The 23,387-nt window shown below is 46.0% G+C and overlaps 2 protein-coding genes across 4 annotated transcripts in view; both read left to right on the forward strand.

The window, feature by feature from the left end:
* FOXK1 (forkhead box K1) overlaps positions 1-9,969 on the forward strand; it is a 58,010-nt gene extending 48,041 nt beyond the window's left edge. For both annotated transcript variants that reach the window (XM_069810310.1, XM_069810311.1), the window contains exon 9: positions 197-9,969. In XM_069810310.1, coding sequence (XP_069666411.1) covers positions 197-417 — 221 coding nt within the window. In that variant the 3' untranslated portion in view covers positions 418-9,969. The remainder of the gene's footprint in view (positions 1-196) is intronic.
* A 2,123-nt stretch (positions 9,970-12,092) lies between these two features.
* On the forward strand, positions 12,093-23,044 carry AP5Z1 (adaptor related protein complex 5 subunit zeta 1). Of its 2 annotated transcripts, XM_069810308.1 has the most exons (17): positions 12,093-12,180; positions 12,428-12,565; positions 12,956-13,142; positions 15,330-15,474; positions 16,569-16,681; positions 17,187-17,346; positions 17,789-17,929; positions 18,305-18,342; positions 18,422-18,584; positions 18,852-19,030; positions 19,538-19,680; positions 20,522-20,671; positions 20,907-21,018; positions 21,425-21,522; positions 21,783-21,915; positions 22,095-22,309; positions 22,631-23,044. In XM_069810308.1, the coding sequence occupies exons 1-17, from the start codon at positions 12,140-12,142 to the stop codon at positions 22,899-22,901; spliced, it is 2,427 nt and encodes an 808-aa protein (XP_069666409.1). In that variant the 5' UTR covers positions 12,093-12,139; the 3' UTR covers positions 22,902-23,044. The 2 variants fall into 2 exon arrangements, with proteins under 2 accessions (XP_069666409.1, XP_069666410.1); XM_069810309.1 differs by lacking the exon at positions 12,428-12,565.
* The last annotated feature ends 343 nt before the right edge of the window (positions 23,045-23,387 follow it).

Here is a 23,387-nt window from a genome sequence, read left to right on the forward strand (position 1 = left end):
ACAAAGCTGAGATACTGGGTGGAGAGGGAGACGCAAGGCTAGCAAGCCTTTCAAAATGGACTTGAAAACAACACTTGAATATGTGCCAGCTATTGCATTTGACTGTGGTGTTTTGTTTTCTTGCCTTCTGGAACAGCAAACATTTGTGCTACTTTATCACATTAATTCTCTTTCTCTCTCTTGTCCTACTTCCCAGCTCTTACAAATCCATTGCAGCTTCTTGCAGCCCAGGCCAGCTCGTCCACTCCTGTTGTAGTCAGCCGGGTATGTGAGACAGGGACCGAAGAGACAGCAGCAGCCTCTTCCAGTGAGCCTGAAGTCAAAAGACCCCGGATAGAAGAGTCCAGCGGAGCAGTCCCAGCCCAAACTGGAGTCATCACGTCTACAATGCCACAAGGACAGGCAACCAGTGAATGAAGAACCGGTGGGAGGAGCTGGAGTGATGCGGGGTGGGCATGGGATGGCAGGAGCCCTAAAGCAGCTTTCAAAGAAAACAAATCACAACTGTAACAGCTCAAAACATAGCGGATAAAGAGCTCTTTTTAAAGTCAGATTTTTAAATGGGAGGACAACAGCTGTTAGAATCACAAGGTGCCAAAAAGAATGGAAAACCCCTCCCAAGAACCCATATCTGGAAGTCTGTTCTGTCTTTACCTATGGGATATTTTTTTCCTTTTTGTTTTTTTAAAAAGATTCAAAAACAATACAGACAACTGATTGTATGACTGCTGGGATATTTTTAACTGTCTTTTCCCCTTTTGGCTCCAAGGGGATGGAATTTGCAGTTCAGCATCTAAAGGAATGTAACACAAATACAGTCTGCTCCCTGGAAAGAAAACTCCTTATTTTCTATGCCTTAATACTGTGCTTCTCAGAGCTTTGAACCATAGGACCATTTTTAAAAGGCCACCTAAGGCAATCAGATGCTGAAAGATGGGTGCAGTATCTCACAACAACATTAAAGAAACATGGTACCAAGCTTAAAGAAAAAGGCAAATGATTTTGTTTTTTAAAACAGAAAAATTCTGAACATGAACAAATGTTTATTTATGTGGGGATTCAGGAGGAAGAGTTACAGGGCTCAGCCACCTGGATTTCCAGATGCAATTTCTCTCCGTTCCCTCTGAGGGAGAATAAGATGACAGAGGAACTGTATTAATTTGGTTCCTGTAAAGATATTAAAAACAAAGGGTTTTGTACCTTCAATGATTTCTTACAATTATTCATCGCTTGCTCTGGACAACAGCCAAAGTATCTTGATGACTGAGGATCACATGGGGAAGGGTGTCTCCAAAAGGTTCTGTGTGCATTTGATCACATCCTGTGCTGGAGCACCAGGTTTTGTTCAAAATAGCACTGTAGGCGAAGACATTGCCACTGTCTCTGAACTTGAGAAAATACTGGTTGGTCTTCTGCACTAAAACAGTCTGCTTTCACCTCCTGCTGGTAGCATGGTCCTCAACTAGATGGATGATGGTCAGGAGGCCAGGGCTGGGTAGGAGTCTGTCAGTGACCCTCTACCATGGCTAACAGCAAAGCTCCTGCGTCATTCTTCTGAGAGGGAAGTTGAGAGCTGGGGTGAGAGGCAGCAGAGTTCATACAGTGTTTATTACAAATTCTGTAAGGGTGTAAGAGACCAAGGCAAAAGAGGCCTATTGTTTTCCATGTGGCAGAAATCACTGGATGTCTTAAACAGGTTTTTCCAAAAGGAATTTGGAGGTTTCCTTTCATTGCCTGGCTCCCTCTCCCGTCTCTCCTCCCTTGAGGACCATTTGGGTTGGCCAGTAGGAGGCTTTTACTCAAACTCTATTCCATGCTCTCTTCGTGTAGTACAAATATGTCTTACAAGTAAAGCAGATTTGAGTCACTTCAGCCATGTGGAACAGTGGGTGTATGTGATGCCCTGTGACTGGCAAAGGAATCAACTCCTGCATAGCCTCCAGCTAACCCCTTTGGTTTTATGCCTGTTTGCAATCCCCTTGGCTAATGTGTCTTCTGGCAGCACAGCAGAGATCTTATAAATTAGAAAATGGCTTTGGTAATGGCAAAAGAGACTTAAGAGGGATGGGATATACCTTTGGTAGGTTATCCCCCTATCTGTACTGATTTATTGTCATGTTGCTGTCTCATGCAGTCTGAAAATGCTATTGCAGAGCAGAGAGGCAAGCCCACTGCATAAACATGTTGCAAAAAGATTTCCCCAGTGTGCAGTAAATGATACTGTCAGTATGTCCACAGGGATTAGGGGGCAAGACACAACCGTTCAATGTCTGCTGGAATGTGGGGAGGGGGAGGAAATCCGCAAGGTAACAGCTGGCATCATTTGTTCCCTTCTAGGTTTCCTTTCTCTTTGCCAAATCCTATTCAATAGCCAAGTCCCACTGCTTGAACAAAACCCAGCCATGTTTTATTCTCAAGCCAATTGTTTTGTGAGAAATAATTCCAAAAGAAGGAAAGAATTTCTTGGTCTCGTGATCTGCAGTTACTTTCTGCAGTTAGAGGCACACAAAATATTCAGGACAGTTCATTTATCTACAGCTAGGCTTTCATAATTTGGGTGTGTGCCTTTAGTGACAAGTTATTAGATTGGATTTTAGTACTTTGAAATGATTTTGTGAAGGAGGATTGTTACAGGCCACAAAGTAATTGAAGCAGGCCAGCTGCCAGCTCTCACTTTTCCTGCTAGGAAGGCTAGGTGTGGCATAGCGGAAAAGCACACAGATTAGCTCTGTTTTCTGTAGCCTTTTCAAAGCCAGAAATCAATATAATGGACTTCAAGGAAGAATGCACAAGTGAGAGTGCAGCATAGTTTATCTGTGATTAATCATTACTTTCAGATGACTGCTGGTTTAGATACAGGCATGCCTCAAACAGCCCTGAGGCTAGGGAGCTTCCCTGAAGCAGAGGAGCCTTTAGGTTTCCAGTACTTTGGGTGAGTCAGCGCAAGATGAGCGACCAACAGAATACTGTTCAGGATGTAAGGCTGCCAAAGTTTCGTGGATTTTTCTTTACTGCTTCTTTTCTCTTGGAAAGTCTAGACAGCTAGGCCCTAAGCTTCTGTAAACTAGCCCAGCACCAAAGAAATACATCAGCTGAACAACAGTGTTTTCATACACCAGGTGCTGCTTTATAGATACCTCTTGAAAGTCCTTCCTCAGGTTGCAGGTATAGATCTGCCTCGTATGTATTTGGAACAGAATAACACTTTCTCACTCTTCTGTTTGTGGCTCACAATGCCTGCTGGTTAAAATGTGAGTTGAGGATAAGCAAATATCTTTGATCTGTTCACCTATTCTGCTTGAAGTGTCTGGAATTTGTTAGTTCATCCTATCAGAGGATTTTTGCTTTGTCTGCTGCATCTCCTTGCTACTGTAGGAAGCAGCCATGCCACTTGAAATTTTTTTTTTTGTAGGTTTGCCTATACGTTGCCTATATCGTTGCCTGATACAAGGTAAAATAACAGTCCTTACTAAATCCGGTTGAGAGCTGTGGAAAAAATGTAGTCCTCATCTGGAACACATGAGATGGTGACATCTTGTTTCAGGCCTCCAGATTAATTCTTTCAACACACTGCTCTGTCTGGAAGACAGCACCACTCTTTACATATCATTCCTGATTCCCCAGGCTTTCAGTTTTGAGCATTGCAGAGGAATGAAAATTAATGTGAGGGTAGAATTAAGTCTTCAACTAGAAAGAAAATGTTTACCTTAATGGTTATACACAGTACTCAGATTATTTTAAGTTAATCGTCTAACTTGTCTTTATTGTGTAAAAAGTTGCATCTCATGTCCTCAATTATATTAACTGAGGGAGGTTTGAGGGGGAGAGGAGTAGGAGGCTTCACTGCATCTTCTGCTGTCTGTATAACAAAGGTCAAGGCATGTTGAATATTTAACCTGCTATAACTTAGACTTTAAAACAGAGTTGTTAATGTGTGAATTCACTTTTCACCATTCCCTGTTGTTCTTTGTAGTTGGTTTTTTTTTTAGCTTGGGCAATGACAAAGGCTAACTTTGATTGTGGTCAGTTTATAGCAATTTTTGCCTCCATTTGCAAAAGCTGAATGCAGTTCTTCTTGATTCTCTTGCACTGGAATTGCTTAGTTATTGTTTTGTCTTGACCTTGGCTCTTGTGATACAGGAAGCTTTTTACAGTGAGATCAATTTAATCTGATTTAATGATAACACAACACAGTGCTGAGCACAAAATTGAAGTTCATGATTAGCTCATATATTCTTTTCAACTCCTTTTTCTTCCCATATTCCTCCCTCCCCCATACCATTAACACTGTCCCCTGTAGCATATCTAGTCGTTTTTATCCACTGGCAGGAACAGCACCTTTCGTTAAGCTCTGCCCAGGGACTCAAGGATGAAAATACCTGTGGGATACATGTTGTTCCAGAGCAGGTTGAGAGGTCAATTTGGTCACCCTGTATTTAATTTTCATGCTGTGTTTTAGACGTGTTACTCTTGGGCACAGCTCGTTCAGGAGTGTGTTTTCAGAGACATGTTAAAGCTTTGTAAGAGGTAAGAAATAGTTAAATAACAGCTGAAGCCTTTACAGTGCTTCTGCAATCAGTGTCACAGTCTGGCTTCAAGTTTTGGGGGAGTAAACTTCGTTTGCATGTTTTAGACATCTGTCTTGTGTACTGACTTAGAACTATCATTCAGAGTTAACTTCTGCATTTTTTCCCCTTTTTCAGTAGGGACGTGCCAGCAGTAAAATAAAAATTGAAGCACAGAAGGTTAGGGACCTATATCTAAGCAAGTGAGAGCATCTGACCTGAGCTTTCATACAGTGTGGTGTGGGACACTTTTCACTGACCACTGGGGATGTTAAATTGGTGTTGGAGCTTTTCATCTCTGTTGACAAGGGGGTTTCCCAGTGAGGTATTTGGTATCACTCTGATGCATGCTAGCATGTAAATGAATGTCAAAATGTAGGGTGAAAGGAGAAACGTTTTCCTGCTCTACCTAGGTTTGGGGATCTTGGATGACAAGGATTTAATCTGGCAACAGTTCTGTACCTTTCCATAGAGGATCAAATGCTGTTTCTTCAAGCTTATTGCATCTAAGGATTAAATTCCAACTGGTTGGTTGTTCCATCCTTGCTTCTGAGGTTTAAACTCTGACTTATAAATTATAGTTTATGACTCTGATAAACAGAGATCATAAAACTGCAGTATTAGGGAAGATCAGATGTCTTTTTGTTGTCTCTGCCTTTGGCCAGTTGTAGCTGTGTAGAAATATAGAATAACTTGGGTTTGGTAGAAACCTTTGGAGGTTTCTGCTATAAGCTCCTGTTGAGAGCAGGTCCAACTAGATCACGTTGCTGTGACATTGTCCAGCTGAGGTTTGAATGTCTCCAGAGATAGAGGTTCCATGACTCTGGTCCCTGTTCTACTCTGACCACCCATGCAGTAAAAACTTTTTCTTGGCTATCTGAGAAGAATTTCCCATGCAGCTGCATGTGTTGTCTCTTGTCCTATCACATTGCACCTCTGAGAAGAGCCTAGCTCTGCCTTCTCTGCATCTTCCAAATAGGTAGTTGAAGACACCAGTAAGGTTTTCCCCATTTGCTTCCTTTTCTTAAGGCTGAACCAACCTGGTTGTCTCAGTCCCTCTTATATCACATGCTCAAGCCCCCCGGGCATCAGGTTGAATAGCTGCAGAAGGTCCCTGTCTGTCTTGTACTGGGGAGCCCAAAACTAGGCACAGTACTACAGATCTGATCTGAGAAATGCTAGATGGAGTGGAAGAAGAATCACTTGCCTCAGCCTGCTAGCTACACTTTTGCAAGTACAGCCCAGTACCTCTTTGGTCTGTTGCTGGAAGACAAGTGTAAGAAACAAGAGTTGCAGAGTGAACTAGAAATACTCTGGATTGCATTTGTACATATGCAACCATCTTGTCCCTCTCTTCCAAGGAAGAGTGCCAGCTTGGGTCTTGGAGCTTTTTTGAACAGGAGGCAGCACTGAAGGATCCTGATCACTTTTAAAAATATCTGTGCTTTACCTTATCAAATGATAGTTTCAATCCAATGTGGAACTTGCCTTGAGTTTCTACCCTGATGCAAAATCTTCCAGGTTTTTCAGTCCTGCTGCTAATAAGTTGGACTAGGGCATTAAGAATGAACCTCTAAAGGAACATGAACCTCTAAAGGAACATGAGTAGCTTCATAATTTTGCCCTTGCTGCACACTGAGCTTTTGAGTTTGCAGATGCCATCCTGCAGCAAATGATTTGTCTTCCCTTGCCAGCCAGTCTCTTGGGCAGCTCCTGTTTCTGCTCCCCATCACAGTTTTTCCCCTCTATTTGTAGTTGTTTCTTTCAACTCCAGAGTCCTTTAATCCAGCTCCTAATTTAATGCCATTGCTTGAAGGTCTGCATCTGGTGAAAATCTGTGTGTTAGGTCGCAGTTATACAACAGATTGTTCAGTCATATAACTTTTTGTTTCCTTCTGGGTGAAAAATTATGCCAAAGCTGCTACTACTATAGCATACACTACTGTGATAAAGTGTAGCTTACAATGGAGCCAGCTGTGCTGCAGAAAACAGTTACACTACAAGGTCATCTGGATTGCTGGAATTGATGGGATTGGGAAGTGATACCTTCTTGCATTTTGATCTGCACCTAATAAAAATGTAGCTGAGACTTCATGCTGGAGCCCCTCTCTCTGGCTGCCTAGCAGCTCTTTGGCTGTGATGAGTTAGATCAGCATCTCTCTCTGCTAGGTGGGTTATTTACAGGACAACGCCTGTGTTTGTGTACATGTGTGTGGATATATGCATATATAATAATCAGCAGTGGAAAATACCTAGCTGTGGTGGTGGGCTTTCTCTGTTACGATGTCTTTCATGGGGCAGTAATACAGCAGTGAGCATTTTACTTTGGCCTGAGCAAGACATGTTGAAAAATACTTGGTTTTGTTGGAGCACTATATTTAAATTCCAAATTTTTAATCAACTTTTAACCTTTGTATTTATATGTTCAGAAAATTCTTTTGATACCTTTTCAATTTACCAACACTGAATTAAAATCCTTCAGAATGTACGGCTGGTCCTCTCCTTACGTGTCACTTTAAGTTTCAGAGCCTGAGGGTAGTTGTGCCAAGTCTACCCCTTTGCTCTCAAGATAGAAAAAAAACATTGACAATTCATGGGTGGCAGCTAAGGAAGAAACCCTTTAAATATTTTTTTCAGAGAATATTAAATTAGATCTGTGTAAACATAAAACTTATATTTATTAATGTGTGTGTGGGTGAGGTGTGTGTGTGTCAATATAGATATATAAATGGTCCATGACTATTTCTTTCTCTTAAATGGTACTTTACACAGACTTTTATACAGTATGTTGGTAAATTCCTGCACCAGGCACTGATTCTAAAAGAATGATGTACCTATTTTTGTAACAAATGCGAGCAGCCGGTAGAAGCAGCTTTACTTCAGTGATTGCTTTCATTCTTCTTGCAGAGCAGAAGAGATGACTTGGTACTTGCATCTTCCTTGTATAGGAGCCTTGCTTCTGGCTTCGTCATGCTTTTAGCAACCCCAGTCCTTGCTGCTTTTTTGGCAAAAAAAAAAATCCCCCAAATGGCACTAATGAAAGCTGGAATCCTTTCTTGTCTTGAATTATCTCTAGATGCGGTATCGGGGAGTTCTTTACAGATTCTGCTCTGTAAGTAATGGGACCTTATTTCTAACAGAGGAAATTAATGGGAGGGTCCATGAGGGTGCTGTAAGGTTGAGGAATTCCTCCCTGTCTGTCTGTCAGGTGGCTAAGCTAACACTGAGGCACTATGAAATAGTTTCTCTTCCTCTGTGGTGAGATTTTTCTCCTTTTACAATGCTTCTAATTTTTCATGGGACATGAGGTGTGTGTGTATATCCCCTTAAAAACAAATGCATGAGAGTTATTACAGTGTTCCCATTCACAGGGAGTAAATTTTACCTAACTGGCCAAATTTCAGTCATGGTTTAACTCCACAAGGATTACTAAATTCACAGAAGTGTGTGTTTTGACCTACTTGGGCCTTTTGAGAATTATTCTTAAAAGCAGGTGAGATACTTGGCTTACTAATCCTAATTGCTTTTCCAGAAATAGAAATTCCTTTCTCTGTAAGGACCTGAGTGAACGCTTCACCACAGTACTTACTGTCTGGTGATCGGGCTTTGATACTTAAGGGAGGACAGGATTGGTGGTAAGAATAGTAACCAGAATAGGAGCAGTGAAAGGAAACAGCTTTCCTCCTCAGGAGAAAACAGCCCATGTGAAAACCAGACTTCCCCTAGTATTTGGTTACTGCTTAGTGTCTGCCACTGAGTTAAGCAATGCACCTTTGCTGTGATTTAGACGTTTCAGCCCTGCTTCTACCCCACCTCGGTTTCACTTAAAGCAGTCTGAAACAGAGCCTTCCTTAAAGCGAACAGCAGCATTGAGGAGAAATGTCTGTTTGCTGAAGACAAATGAGATTTAAATGGAGCAGAAAAAGCGAGATTTCCTTCTGTTTCACTGCCTTGCTGCTAAAAGTCTGGTGCAGAACATCCTAATGTTCTGCTGATTTATATGCCACTCTTTGGAGGTGGACGGGCTGCTAAGTAGGCAAGTTGGCTCTGTAGCAAATTAATTACTGTAAACCTAAACTGGCTTTATCTCTCTCCACCCCCCCACCTGCACCCCCACCCCTGCCAAATGGGCTTGAAGCAGAAGGAATCGGAGTATTGTTTGTAAGATCTTTTTGCTTTAATGGGAAAGAAAATGGGGGGGGGGGGGGGGGGGGGAGACACACGACGGGACGACACCAAAAAAAAAACCCCCTCATTCAAATATACTGCTACAGAAAATGGAATGGCTTTAAAATACAAAAATCTTACAAGACTGTATATTGTCTTGGGTTCTGGACATGCCATTTGTACTGCAATGAGACTGGCCTTGTCCAGCCTGCCAGCCAGCCTCTGTGTAGCCAAAAAGAGCATTTAAGAGTCTGTAGCTATCCAAAGGACTGTTATCCAAAGGACTGTTAAAAGCTGTTTAGAGATAAATCAGAAGATGTATGTGAACAATGGATGGTAAAGCTGGAAATTCAGATCCAACTCTGAATATTTACTTTAAAAAAAAAAATCAGAAAAATCTGAATCTCCCCCTGTTCTGCAGATCTGCATTCCCACTGAGTCCTTAGGGGAAAGCTGCAGTGAGACGAGGACCTGAAATACTTCACTGGCTTAACAGAAGTGTTTTGCAATGGAGATCTGGGGGAGCCTTCCCCCTTTCACCTAGATTTGGCACTTAAAGATGGGAACGGATCGGGTAACTAAAGCCATGCTTGCATTTCAGTTCCTGGTGTTGCCTGTACAAGACACCTCCAGCCAGATGTTTTGGGGTTTGTGGGGTTTTTTTTTTACAGCTGATATCAAAAGTATTTTTTTGTGACTTGTTTTTGTTATCAGTGCTTTTTAAAAAGCAGGTGTGTATCCCAAGGGGGAAGAAAGCTCCATCTGGGGCAATGGATGTGAAGTTCATCTTTATCTGGCCATGTTGCAGCACTGCTCCTGTGAGATGCTTAACTGCACAGGCAGACTGTGGCACCCACGAGGGGTGGGAGAGTGTCCTGGTCGTGCTGAGGAGGCTGCTGCTCACCAGGGGAGACAGCAAATACGAGCATCTGAGGAGCAGGACCTGCATTTCCACATCAAATGGGATACAGTGGGTTTGTTTTTTTTTTTTTAATATGGAGCCATACATTTTTTAAGTAATTTGAGATCTGAATGTGATTTCTAATGTATCAAGAACGTTAATATTTTAAAGCTATAACAAAGTTTTAAATTTCTACTATTTTTTTTCATTTATTTTAACTGTTCTGTTCTGTTACCTTAATTTGATGTATGTGGTTGGGAAATGTTGCTTCTCCTCTTAGCATTTGTTTCTATAACCAGAAATAAAATTATATATGAAAGAGAAAATTCCCTGAAATTGCTTGCTGCTTTTGAGTGACAGACTTGCATCCTTCCAGTGTAGTATCGTAGGGGAGTTAAGATTCCTGCAGCAGTTTGTGTTGTACGGTCTACCCCTTGTCACAATGTGAGGGGACAGAGTGTTTTAGTTTTTTCCTTTTATTATTTTCTTTAGATGCTGTAGGAGAGATCTATATGTCTGGACACGTTGCACTGTTTTAGAGTTAACAGATACCCTACTTTTGATCCCGTGTCAGTTATTTGGGAAGCTGTTAACTCGCAGCAGAGTGAACATCTGTATGTGTGTGTGTTGGAGAGCTGTAATGCTTCCCGTGGGGATTATAAACATTCCTCCAGCTCTAGCTTTCATTTTGTCATGAAGTGAAACATTGTTATTTTGAAAGATAAACTAACAAAAAGTACTAACAGTGTACTTCCTTGTAACTTATAATAATTGTTTCATTTAAGCATATGAGGTCAGACAACAGTTCTTTTCCACCTACCTTATAGTTAAGTTTTTCCTCCCTCCTAACAGAGCTACAGTTTAAGTTCAGGTTTTATTTTGACTAAACAAAGTCATTCTGAGCTTCAAAATTGAGTAGGAATGTATTTTAAGACCTCAGTTGACATAAAGTAGCTGTATTTGACTAATGTTTGGTTTGGTTTTTGTTTTTGTTTTTAAATAAATTGTGCACAGTGTAGCAAAGATACTCAGCCAGAGCTGCTTTTTGGCACCTTTTAAAATTTTTATTATCTTTGTGCTCCCCATGTGCATCAGGGATGTTTTCTGATGCAGCCGGCTGAGAAGGTGTGCAGGGAAAAATGGGAATGCTCATGCTTGCCTGCCACTGCATGTCAGGCTGGTGCCTGCAGTAGCTCCGGCTGTTAGTGGCTGGGGTGATGGATGCTGCAGCATCTTTGGAGGGGCAGAAGGGACCTGATGCTCTGCTGGCTAATTGCCAAGGCATGCTGTTAATGAACTGTAATGCCAGGGGGGTGTAGAGCAGGGAAAGTACCAAAGGGCAAGGAGCCAAGCTTCCTCCTGTGACATCTCCTCCTCCCTGCAGGGTGATGCACAGCATGGCAGCCAGAGCTTCGGCCTTATCAGCAGTCAGGAGGAGAGAGACGTTTCTAATGGAGAAATGTTAATACCTTTTTAACCTTTTTGGAAGCTCTGCAGACCACCTGCTGACGAGCTATTTTTAACACCTCTTGCCCTTTTTGGAAGGCATTGGTTTTTTGAATGGGTTGCCAGGAAGGCTAATAAGGCATCTTTTATCATCACGCTCTTAAGACCCCAAACTCTGCCGTGTCTCTGCCATGCAGTGCTGCTCCCCAGAGGTCCGAGTCCTGAGAGCTGCTCTCCTTCATGCTATGCTGATACCAAAAAGCCACTCAAAGAAACTCTCTAAGACTCTTTTTGGAGTTTTAGAAAGCAGGCATTCTTTATTGCAGCGCTAGATGCGTGGGGGATAGTTCCACCTAGCGTGCATACCACAGCTGTAGCACAAACAGGTGCTATAGAGTAACTAATTGCATATTAATCAGACTAGTATACATATACATAAAAATGATTGCAACTGATTATCATGGTACTGCCTACATCCGATCATGCGCCATGAAGGATCCGTTTGAGTCGAAGGGCTGCTTTTGCGACCACCGACCCATTGAAGTTCTTGCTGGCTGTCCTTGAAGTCTTGATTCTTGTCTTTGTTCTTTGATCTTGAAGCTTAACGCAGTTTCAATCACATGTGGTCACTTTCAACATTGTTCTCATCTAGTGTACAGGAACATCTTGTCATAAGAGCGAAGAACTGTAAAACTTATGATGAATTACTAGTTGATCACTTGACTACACTTCTGTAATTATGTCCCCGGTTACCCTTTGTCTGTTGTTCCAACCAGAATGTTAATATATGATCATTTATCAAATCTCACTTAGTCACCTAGCAGCAAACCAGTTTTCATAGCAGGTACAAAATATCAAAACCATACAAGTTAGAACAAACCGCACGAGGTGTCTGGACATACTCTCAATGCGGGATATCCCCGCCCGGAACTTCCCCGCCAAGCGGAACCTTCGTGCAGCGGCACCGCGTTCCCCCCGGAGCCGCCCGGCCCGCCCGCCCCTGAAGCGGGGGCCGCTTTGGCCACGTACCGAGGCGGTGAGGAGCTTTGGAGCACCGGGCATGTTCACGGCGGCGGCCGAGAGTTTCCTCAAGCAGGCGAGGTACCCGGGGTGGGGGGCTGAGGTACCGGCTGAGGGCGGCAGGGCTCCCTTCGGGCTGGGGCCGGGGTCTTGCCGGAGGTACGGGGCCTAGGGCTGGCGGGGGCCGGGGCTGAGGGGGGAGCCGGGCCCCGGCGCTGCCTCACCGTGGCGGGGGGTGTGGGGGGGGTCCGCTCCTCCAGCCCTGCGGGTCCCGAGGAGGGCCAGGAACCGGCCGCGGCCGGGGTCCCGACGCCCGCTGCCCCGCCAGGGAGATCCGGGAGGAGGAGCTGCGGAGATTCGCCTCCCGCGTCGCCGCCGTCCTGCAGGGCCCGGAGCTGGGCCCCGAGGCCGCGGACTGTCTCCAGAGGCTGCACCTCACCGTCGCCGCCACCAAGTACCCCCGCAAGTGAGTGGCCTTGTGTCTCTCTGTCGTTCGCAAGAAGCAAAGCGTTATTTTCTTGACAAAAAAAAAAAAAAAAGGGGGGGGGGGGCGGCTTAGTGCTTTAAAGAAAGCACTCTGTTTTGAAAACACCGAGTTCGATGTAAGCATAAAGGGGTTTTTTTCCCTATTGTTAAGCAGAAGCCTACTTCCTTTTGCAGTGAGAGCAACAAGTGTTTGTGTCACTGAGCGCTCTTTCAGGCTGCGCTAAGGAACAAAATTCAGAAGGGAGGATGATAAGATGGCATTAGGCAGCGTCACTGTCAAGGGAGATCATCCCAAGAGCAAGAATATGCAGGAAATAAATGTCTGAATCTTTCCTTGCCTTGCAGTGATGCTTTACTGTGACTCTTGCAGGCTCGATGGCAAGTTTGTGGAACTGTTGCAGACAGTGCTGTGTTCATCCAAGTGCCCTGAGCAGATTCAGGTGTTATGTGCTGCCATCCTGAGAGAGATGTCACCTTGCAATGATCTGATCCTCTCCTGTGATGAGATTCAAGATACAAAGCTCTTGAGCCTGGTATCCTCCGTTCTTTTGGCTCAGGTAAATGACCTATCAAGTCAGAAATCTTCCTTTGTCATATGGATTTGCTCTCTGATTGTTCCCTGTTTGCTGAGCTTAAGGAGAGTGAAAATCAGTTGAAATTATCTAGGAAAAAGTAGAAGTGTTTCCATGTTCATTTAAGGAACCTACTTATTCTGCTTTCTGTAGGAAAAAATGGCAACTTTTTTCGTGTTCAGTATTTGATAACAAAGACTTCTTAAAATTATGATGTATAGAGACTGAGGACCTCAAGCAGACTTGTAACTACCTAAAAGCAAAAAGGAACACTTTGGTGCTAGCTGCTGTAATAGACTTCAAGTCAGGGCTGCTTGAACCTGTAGAGCAAAACATTTGAGAGTGAATTTATTACTACTACTTTTTCTTTTTACTACTGGTACTGGCTTTCATGTTCAAATGTAAAAAAAAAAAAAATATACGTAGAACCTATAAATGACATAGGGCTATAAATGTGGATGGCACTTCAAAGATCTAGATTCTCCATGGAGAAGAAAACATGAGGACCTTCCCGTTTTGAGTGCTGCTTGCATTGACTTCCCTCTGGGGAATAAGCTGGAAACTTTTTTATCTTCTTCTACTTCTTCTTTTACTATTATTGCGCCTATTAAATATAAAATATTTTTCTGAAACTTCTCATTCTGAGTTTCACTGTGTGCTTTGAAATGCCTCCTCCGTTTCTGATCACTCCTCTGACTCTTACTTAGCTAGAGGAAATGAAAACATAGAAACAGAAAGCAGTGATGTGTTACTTATGTGCTGCTTTACAAAGCACCTCTCTCATATCCAGCCTTGAGAGTGTCCTACAGTTCTACAGTGTAAAAACATACCCTGTGTGTTAATTTTTGTTAGATTACAACTAAAACCATGAAGAGGTTTTCATCTATTTTTGATGTTACTAAAACTTACTATATTTTAGCCATTTCAGTATCACTTCTCTAACATGGGGTGCAGTGAGCAGCAGCCTCACTCGTGAAAATGGCCACACTTCAGCAGAGCCTTTAAAAACATCTTCTGCGTGTTTTCATTGTCACTGCTTTGCGTGGAAATCATCCTCCTTCTCTTTGTCCCCTGCCCCCCTTGGGTCTGCAAAGCTGATGTTCTTTTTGTAAAGCTTTTGGCTTTCCAGAAAACCCAGCCTCTGGTGTTGCACTAGGAGCTGGAAACCTGCCATTGATTTGAGCTCAGTCAGGTTTTCCTCTGAGCAATAAGACATGCGTCAGCAACACACATAAGTAGCCCCATCATTTGCAGTGGGCTGCAGCAGTGTATCTGCGGGAGTGGGTTTGTCTCTTCCATTTTCCTTCACTGCATACATCCCCATTCCTGAGCCTTAAAACTTCCTTGTCTGTTGCTTTGGCTGATTTATTCACGTCTATTCATGAGAGAAGCACAGAAATGAGCCCTTGTCATGGGTGAGGTTCCCCCATGAAATTCTTCACTGAAAGCTCACCTTCAGTTTCCTATTCCTTCTAGTGATCTGGTACCAATCTGACTATTAGATGAGGAGCGTCAGAGATTGGTGTTTGTTCACTGCCTTCAGCAGCCAGCTGTCCAAGACCCTGAGCAGCAGAGAAGGTTTACTTTTTGTTGGCATGATGACATTCATGGAGAAAGAAAACCTGTCAGAAGTCTGGGTCCACCTGTCATCTTTAACAAAGTTGTCTTGGGCAGAAGGGTTTGACGGCATCTCAGATCCACAGCTATAACAGCCTCCAAAAGAGGAAGCTGCTTTATTTTCCACATTGTGAGAATATGGACTAACCAGAGAGTCCTAGAACATGTTAAAACAGTCCATTTTCTGTTTGTAAATTTCTAATTTAACAGTTGAACTCACAAACTGACCGCATGGGGAATAGTTAGTGCTAGTACTCTCTGCTCTAGAGTTGATGGATCATAGTGTTTAATTTGAAGACATCCATTGCAGTTGTTAATTTCCACTTCAGGTGATGGTTGTCCACAAACCTGTTGTTCCATCAAAGTACCCTCCCCTCCTGGGATCTGTGAATTCACATTGCAGATCTCTGTAAAATGTGGTGAAATAGCCTGTGCAGTGAGTTCTTTTTATGTTTGACATTGATATTAATGCCTAATGGAAAAATTTGTATGGTATTGGTCTCTAGCACTAGTAGAAGATTATTTGCCTGGCTTTATCTCTGCTTTATTTTTAAGGGAAATAAGAAGGCTGAAGTGTCTGCTGTGGGGCAGCGTATTGTAAAAGTCCTCGAAAGAAGGCTGCCTGAGGGTCAGAGTGCTCGGTACCTTCTTCCTGTCCTGTCAAATGTCATCAGTCTTTCACCAGAATCTCTAACTGAAGGTAAATGTACAGGAAGGCCTGAGATTACCATCTGGCTGTGATCTGTGTAGTGATCAGAAGGCTCTCTGAAGGCTTTGGCTACGAGTAAGACTGGAAACTGCTGTTAAAAGTGACATCTCTGCCACAGGGAAAGTGAACTTACTGGGCGAGATATATTCCACCACTCAAAAATGAGACTGGGCCTTCAGCTGCTTTGACCCCTTCTGGTTGCCAGTGTCTCTGTTCTGTATGGATTTCTAGCACAGTAACATGTTTCCTAGCTAAGGTCTCCAGGTGCAAGATGAGTGTGAAGTTGTAGCTATCCTGAAGAGCATCAAGCAAAGTGAGAGCAGAAACAGAGATGTGCCTGTGTATCTGTGGAACAGAGCAGCAAAAACAACTAGGGGTACTCTTCATAAGAGAGGCAGGACTGTATGGGTAGTGGTGAGCGATATGCCCTGGTGAGTAAACCGAAGGAGAGCATTCCAGGCTTAAAACGGTGAGGAGCTGTGTTGTGAGCAAGAGTCTGTTTCTGGGAGTTTCCTGTGAGGTTTGCGCATGTCATGCAGTATGCAGGAGAAGCTTTGGGGAGGACGCTGGGCCAGGGTGTATGGGCTGGCTGAGCAGGTAGGACTACCTGCCTTAGCTTCTGCGTGTTCTTTGTGAGGTGTTTATGCCTTTCTCTGCAGAGCTGAAGTCAGCCACTGCCTGAATAGATTTGAAAGTATCTTTGCACCTTCCTCCTAATAGCAGCTGTGGATGGAGACAAAGGAGCAAGTACCTCTTGACTGATCTGGTATCAGAAGTCCTTGATTCCAGCACTCACTCCCTGACTTTTTCTCTGAGGAAGCAGGCAAAACAATAATGAGACTGATCTAGGGGCTAGGAGTGAGAAAAGGACACAGAGCTCTGAAATGAGTGTGAGCGATCCTGGACTCTGAAATAGTATGAGGAGGAGTATAGGGCATCCACCCTGGGGTACCAGTTTCTTTACTGATTGCTGGATCAGATCTAAGCTGGAGGAAAAGCACAGCAATTGAGGGGTAGCAGGGGTATGTTGCAGAGGCTGCTTCTCTGCCCGACTTAGCAATGACCCCGTGACTTTTCTTGTACAGAGCAGACCAATGTAGTCAGTAAAAAGATGGCCGACTGGCTGAGGTATGCGAGTATTCATCAAGGAGTCGCTCAACCCTCTGGAGGCTTCTTCTCCAATCCCAGAACCAGACAGGTAAGTGCTGACTTGCCATGGTCATCTCACAGGGGCATTTGTTAGTTACCTGCTGTTTCAGGTTCCAAGAATCAGCTGCTTTTGGGAAATGGTAACCTAGAAGTGCTGCTGTTCTTTGTCGCTTTTTGTGGGGTAAGTGGTCAAGACACATAGGAGAGCAAAGTAGGGGGATTTATAGGTCTAGGATTTAGGAGTTCTGCTGTAGAGCCAGAGCTTTGATACTTGAAGTAGTTTTGAGGGGAGAGTCTTTTAGTGACCATGTACCTCAGAGTAAAAGTTGATTGCTAATGAGGCCTGTGTCAGAGAGTGGGAAAGTTTGGAGTGTTTCAGCTAGGGAAAAGGATCCAACACAGTTGTTTTTTCTCTCTCTGGATAACTGCTCCCCTGCAGGCCCCATAGTGCATATAAATGAGGGCTACTTGTCTCTGTGGGGTCAGTGGAGTTTTCCCTGCCTTCTCACTTAGCCTCTCTCTGGGGATCTGACCTGCTGTATCTTTTCTCGCAGCCTGGTCCTGTCACAGAGGTGGATGGTGCCATTGCCACAGACTTCTTCACGGTGCTCTCAGTGGGTCAGTACTACACACAGGACCAGTGGCTCAATGTGCAAGCCTTCTCCATGCTGAGAAATTGGCTGCTGTGCTATGGGGGCAAGACCCCTAATTCAGGTACGAACTGAAGGGCTGCAGGCCAATGTGGGTTGCACCCCCAAGAGGGCGTGTGCTCTGAGATGATTAGGTGGCTGTACCAGCACCCCAGCAAGTGGCAGGAATGTGGGCAAGAGTTTAGAGCTCCTGGACTCGGAGCAGGGAAACTTTGGGAAGGAATATCACAAAACCTCCTGACTGATCCTTGCTGACCCTTCCACGAGGAATTATTCATTCAGTGAGTCCCCTGGTTTCAGGCAAAAGCCCACGGATCCCTGAGAAAAAAGGCCTGGGTGGTGGGAGACAGCATCTCCTTGGTGTTCTTGTAACACTCCCTTCTTCCCCAGCCTCCTTTTCTTTGCAGTGCACCTGGGGACGGACAGCTCCCTTGCTGTTGCTGGGCAGCTGTGTGGGTTATATTGCCCATGACATGAGCTGATACGTGATAACCTTTATTCTGTAGAAGACAAATCAGGAATGGACAGGTCTGTTACGTCCATGGTCTCAACTACGTCCACATCTAGTCGCCTGCTTCCCCCAAAGGAGCGTCTGCGGGAGAAAGCCTTCGAGTACTGCCAGCGGCTTATTGAGCAGAGCAACCGCCGTGAGTCTTGCCATGATCCGTCCTTGGAGTTCTCTTGGTAGTGTTGAAAATGTTTCTGGTTCACTGCCTCTTTGGGCTGGGATCTCACTCCCTAGAGTCCGCAGTCAGGCTCTAGGCATGGGACCTGTTGCAGCTGCTGGTGCAAGTCATTGACCAGCCCTGCACTGGGGTGTTGGGAGGGACTTGGAGGCAATGGCCATGTTCTGCCTCCTACCATTCATTTGCAGGGGGAGCTGTGGAACTTGGTTCTCGTTAGCCTAGAATCGGGATCAGTATGTGTTCCCACCTATCCTGAAACCTGGGTTAGTGCTCAAACTGACCGCCTAATGTTCCTGTTTGGACTCAGAGTTTAACGTGGACTCCTTTCTCTGGCAGGACCCCTGAAGAAAGATGATGGAGACCTGCAGAAAGCTGTAAGTACACAGAGGTGGGGCTGAAGCTCTGGGGCTTGTGGCTTCGCCCACTCTGATCTGGCTCTCTGCTCTCCTGCAGTGTCTCATTGAGGCGGTGACAATCATGGACATCATCTGCAAACAGGACTCCTCCTACGTGTACCGCGCAGTCTCCTTCCTGAAAATCCTGCACGGCAGAATCTGTGGGGATGCCACTTACGCCAGGGCACTACTGCCCATTGCCCAGTTCTTCCTGAACCACAGTGAGTCATCAGCTCTCACCCCCTCCTCCGCGATCCAGTCTTGCATACTCAGCACAGCCTTTTGTCCTGGCAGTTTGCTGGCTGCCAGCGTTGGTAATTCAGCCTTGGCTGTACTCTGGGATGGATGATCCCACTCCAGGAGACCCAGGAACTGGGGCGTCCTGTGCTCTTTAGAAAAACGTAACTCGGATTTAGCTTAGCCCCTGGAGCCCTTGTTGGCAGGGCTGCCGGCTGGGCTGTGCTCAGCAACGTGCTGTGTCCTCCCAGGCAAAATGGCAGCTGTGGACTCTGATGCAATCTACAAACACTTATTCACTGATATCCCGGCTCAGCTCTTCCACAACCCATCACTGGCCTTCGAATTTGTCCAGTTCTGCAAAGACAACAGCCAGCTCTTCACTGAGACCTCCAGCATATTCAGGCAGAGCTTCCCAAATCTCTTCAAGGTACAACTTGCTGGAGCAGCACAGGAGAGAGCCTGCTGCACGTTATTTTCTGTGCCCCAGAACTTTCTGTTCATGCCCCAGAGCCCTCCATGTGCCTCCATGGCAGTGCTAGGAAGAGCACAGGCGAGAAGGACTGTTATAAAAGCAAGTGTGGGTTTGAAGAGGGAAGAAGGTTCAGGGTGTGATTAGCACTGCCAGTAGAGGAGAGTCTGCGTTATTATTACTGCCAGTGGGTTGGGAAGCGCAGTGGACACAGTTAGGATACAGCACTTGGCTTCTGGAAAACTTTAATAAGCTGCAGCTTGGCAGCCACTGAACCAGCTGCCAGATGCCTGTGTTGAGCTTCCAGCAGCCTCCCAGGTTTTGTCTAAACCCTCAGACTTCTCTGGTTTTGCTTTTCAGAAGTGACTTTCCCTTCCTCGTCCCTTTTGGTCACAGTGTGAGAATCGTCTGGGTGTGTGATGGAGTAGCAGGGATAGTGCAGCAGTTTGTGCTTGTTCCTTGCAGTTCCTGGCATGGAACAGCCCACCCCTTATCTCTGAGTTTGTGGACCTTCTCCCATTTCTGCTGGATGCAGGCACAGCCATTGAGATCTTCCATTTGCTACTTGACCTGCCCTGTTTGACAGCAGCTCTGGACGTCCAGCTGAGGTAATGCTACCTTCCCTTCCTGTCGCTTGCTAATCAAGGTCTTGACATTGACCATAGCCTAGTACATGCTTCTCTGAGCCTCAGCTGCCCTCTGGCTGCTGCTGTCACAGAACAAGAGGCATCTGCTACAGCTGGGTTAACACAAAGCTGCACAGATGTCAGCCTGGTTTTCCTAGTCATGTGCTGTGCATAGGAAGACAAGGTGACCAGCTCTTACACTTCATTACTGGACTGTCTTTGGGGCTCAGGGAGCTGTTGTCATTCCCCTCTCCATATCCAGCTCCAAATGGTTGCCACGTGCTGGAGTGTCTGCCGTGAGCCACCACCTCAACACAGAGGTGTGGGCTACCTGGTCTTCCCTCCCTGCTCTTACCCTTCTTTTCTGTCTTTGTTCTCCTGGAGGCATACAGAGGTTTCTTCCTGACGTCATTAGGAACTGTGAGTCTCCAGCAAGATGGGATAGGACTGGGACTGGCTCTCACAGCTGTACTTCGGCTCTTCCTTGTCTTCCCTGACATTAGCAGCTCTTTCTGGAGTGCTTAGAAAAGGGAATCATCCTAGAGGCAAGATGGTGGGCTTCTATGGCTGAGGGATACAGAGTGCCATTTTCCCCTTTCCCAGGAGTGATAGAGAAGCAATTCTGGAACTATTGGCTGAGCCCTGGGGGGGTCTAAGCTCATAATTTTCTGTCATCCTGGTTCTCTGGCTTCCAGAGGGCCTGGATTAGACCAAGTTGCTGTCTCTGTTTCAGTGGAAAGGGAGTTATTCCATTGTTCAGGATTCCAGCTATGGCCTGGCCCATTCTCATAATGCAGCACATTCTGTGTGTGTCTTCTGCTAGGTCAGGTGCTCTTCCTACCTCTGAGAGGGCTGCCATCGACCCAGCTGTGAAGCCAGCCACCTGTCTGGAAGCCTTTCGCCATCCCCTCTACAAGAGCATGTTCCAGTATCTCCTCCGCACCAAGTCTGCTCCCGAGGATGCCCCAGAGAGGTAGGAGGCTGCTGTAGGAGACTGCCACGAGGGTTTAATTCAGCCATCCAGCTCTGGGAGGCAGCACTGGGTTTACTGGGAAAGGCATAGCTGCTTTCAGCTGGGGTGAGGTGGATTTGATCTCCCCTGTGTTAGCTTTGCCAAGCACTCAAAGGCCGTGTAGAGGTACAGGGAAGGGCAGCCAGGAGAGTAGCTGGGAACAAGCCTTCAACAGTAACTCTTCTGTTGCCCACAGGCTGATTCCACTACGGCAGCTGCTGGGATCCCTGGCCAGCAGCCCAAGAGTCGTGCAATGTGCAGAGACTGTCCCTGTCTTACTGGAGCTCTTTTTCAGGGTGGTGGCAGAGGTAGGCCCTCCTAGGGGAATTTGGCTCCCAGTCGTGCCATGGGGATCTCTCATTATGTGAAGAGCAGCTGTAGAAGCAAAATTGTTAAGATGCTGCAGCTTCAACAGAGGGACGCATGAGGGGAGGGTGGGATGGTCTAATACTGGCATGAACCAGCACTGAGCTAGCTACTTCATCTGGAGAAGCAGAAAAGCTCCATGGAGCAGTGTCAGGCTCCACACTGTTCTCTCAGCCAGCTGTAATGGAGGTGGGCAAGAGCAGAATGAGTGCCTGATACCTGCTTTGTGCACTGCTGCCCTCCTGCTAGATCAGGCTGTTTCTGTGCCACCTGTCTTATCTGGCTGGTTAGTTTGGGTTTTGGCTTCTGGAAACCACTGGTATTGCTGAAACAAGGGCTGTTTTCCAGTTTGCAGATGGGCCGCTGATAAACCAGCTGGTGGTGCTGCTGCTGCATAGGAGTGACCAGCTTTATGAGATCCCAGCATTTAAACATGATGTGTACAGGTGAGAAGGGACAGGAGGCCCAGCCAAGCTCCCAGCCCTTCTGCTGGCTGCAGCCTGGCATCCCAGGGCAGCCCAGGAGCCTTTTCAATTGTAGCCTGGTCCCTGCTGTGACACATCTTTGGAGGGTACAAAATGGGGACTGCACCTTCAGCCCTGCTGGAGATATCCTGAGTCTTGTGGCTGGATGCTGCTAGCACCTCCTCAGTTTGGTGACGACCGCCTTGCCTGTGGTCTGAGCTCTGCCCATCTCTCTCCTCCAGGGTGCTGAGCTCGCAGCTGGTGATGTTCTGCAAGCTGCGCCCTGCACTCGTCGTGGAACTGTCCACGGAGATTCTGGAGTTCTCAGGAACAGTCAGCAACATCCAGAACAAGGAGGCTATCTTCACCCACATGGTAAGCAGGGCCTGCCTGCTTCTGCCACAGGTTGTTCCAACTGCGGTGCAATCTGTTGGTCACTTTCCCTTTCCTCCTCTCCTCTGTCCTAGCATTAGCTAATCTGATTTGCTATTCTCTAAAAATTATTTGATTCCCTTTCCTTCTGCTTGCTCTGAGCACATCTGCCTTTGCTTCAGGTCTGGGCTATTGGAGAGTACATGTCTGTGTCCTATGACAAGCGCTGCACTGTGGAGCAAATCAACCGGTTCTTTGAGACTCTAGAGGCCGTGCTATTTGAAATCACCCAGCTCCGACCACTGGCCAGCATCCCCAGCTACGCGCCTCGTGCCATCAGTGTCCTTATGGCCACCTTGACCAAGTTGGCAGCTCGCAGTCAGGACTTGATCCCCAGGTGAGGAGGGATGGTGGGGAAGGGCTAAGGGCTGAAGCGTGCAGATCTCGTGGGTCCAAACACAGGTGTTCACAAGTGTTAAAAAATCAAGCTTGGCAACTGATGGAAACTGAAACAGGACAGAGGAAGCAAGCTGTGGAGGAGCACAGTTTGGGGAAGTGCGATTCATCTGCTGACTAACGCTCTGCATTAGGAGGAGGGGTTGGGGTATCATCTGGTGTTCACCTGCAGCAAAGTCTTTTGGAGTACACAGGCTTAAGTAGTGACCTTGCTGGGTGCAAAGGTCCTGTCAGCTGATGTCCATGTCCTTCTCTCCTGCAGAGTGTCCATGTTCCTGTCCAAGATGAGGACATTTGTGCAGAGCCCTGCTGTCACCTCTGTTTACTGCGAGGAGGACCTTGAGGAGATCCTTATCCGCGCAACTGAGCTCATGAACCTACTGAAAATGCCAAGCGTGGCACAGTTTGTGTTCACGCCGCCTGTAGACGTGGCCAGTACACGGTTTCAGAGAGAGGTGAATGACTCCCTCCCTTTTGCCCTGAGGATAGTCACCCGTCTCCTAGAGCCAACACCTGGCTTCATGCCAGGGTGAGGGCATGAGGTATCTGAGAGGCTCCAGCCTCTGTTGTAACTCATCGGACACTGCTGACACTCAAGGCCAAGGCCCTGCTCTGAACTGGAAATGAGGAACAAATGATTGTGAATGAGACAGAAAACAGGAATAAGTAGAACTGAGGCTGCTCTTCTGGTCTGAGGCTGTTTGTATTTCCATCTCCTAAGCTTGTTTTATCTCTCCGTGGCCGGTACGGATTGAAAATCCCAGTGGATTTGTGTGAATGTGGCAGGAGAGTGAATGCATGCATTAATACCCTCCCAGCACACCATGCCCCTTTGGAGACGTACTTCTTCTTCCCTCCCCTCCTCTGACTTTTTTTCTCCCTCCCCTTTGCCCTCGCTACACCCTGGCTATGCATTTGGTTCTTTTATTGCCTCTCTGCTTGCAGCAGATCAGCCAAGCAAAGGCCTGTGCAAGATGGAGAAAGCAGAAGTGACTCCATTAAGTCTGCTGCCAGCCCTT

This window comes from Haliaeetus albicilla, chromosome 22 (assembly GCF_947461875.1).
Source record: "Haliaeetus albicilla chromosome 22, bHalAlb1.1, whole genome shotgun sequence".
In the NCBI taxonomy this organism is placed as follows: Eukaryota; Metazoa; Chordata; class Aves; order Accipitriformes; family Accipitridae; genus Haliaeetus; species Haliaeetus albicilla.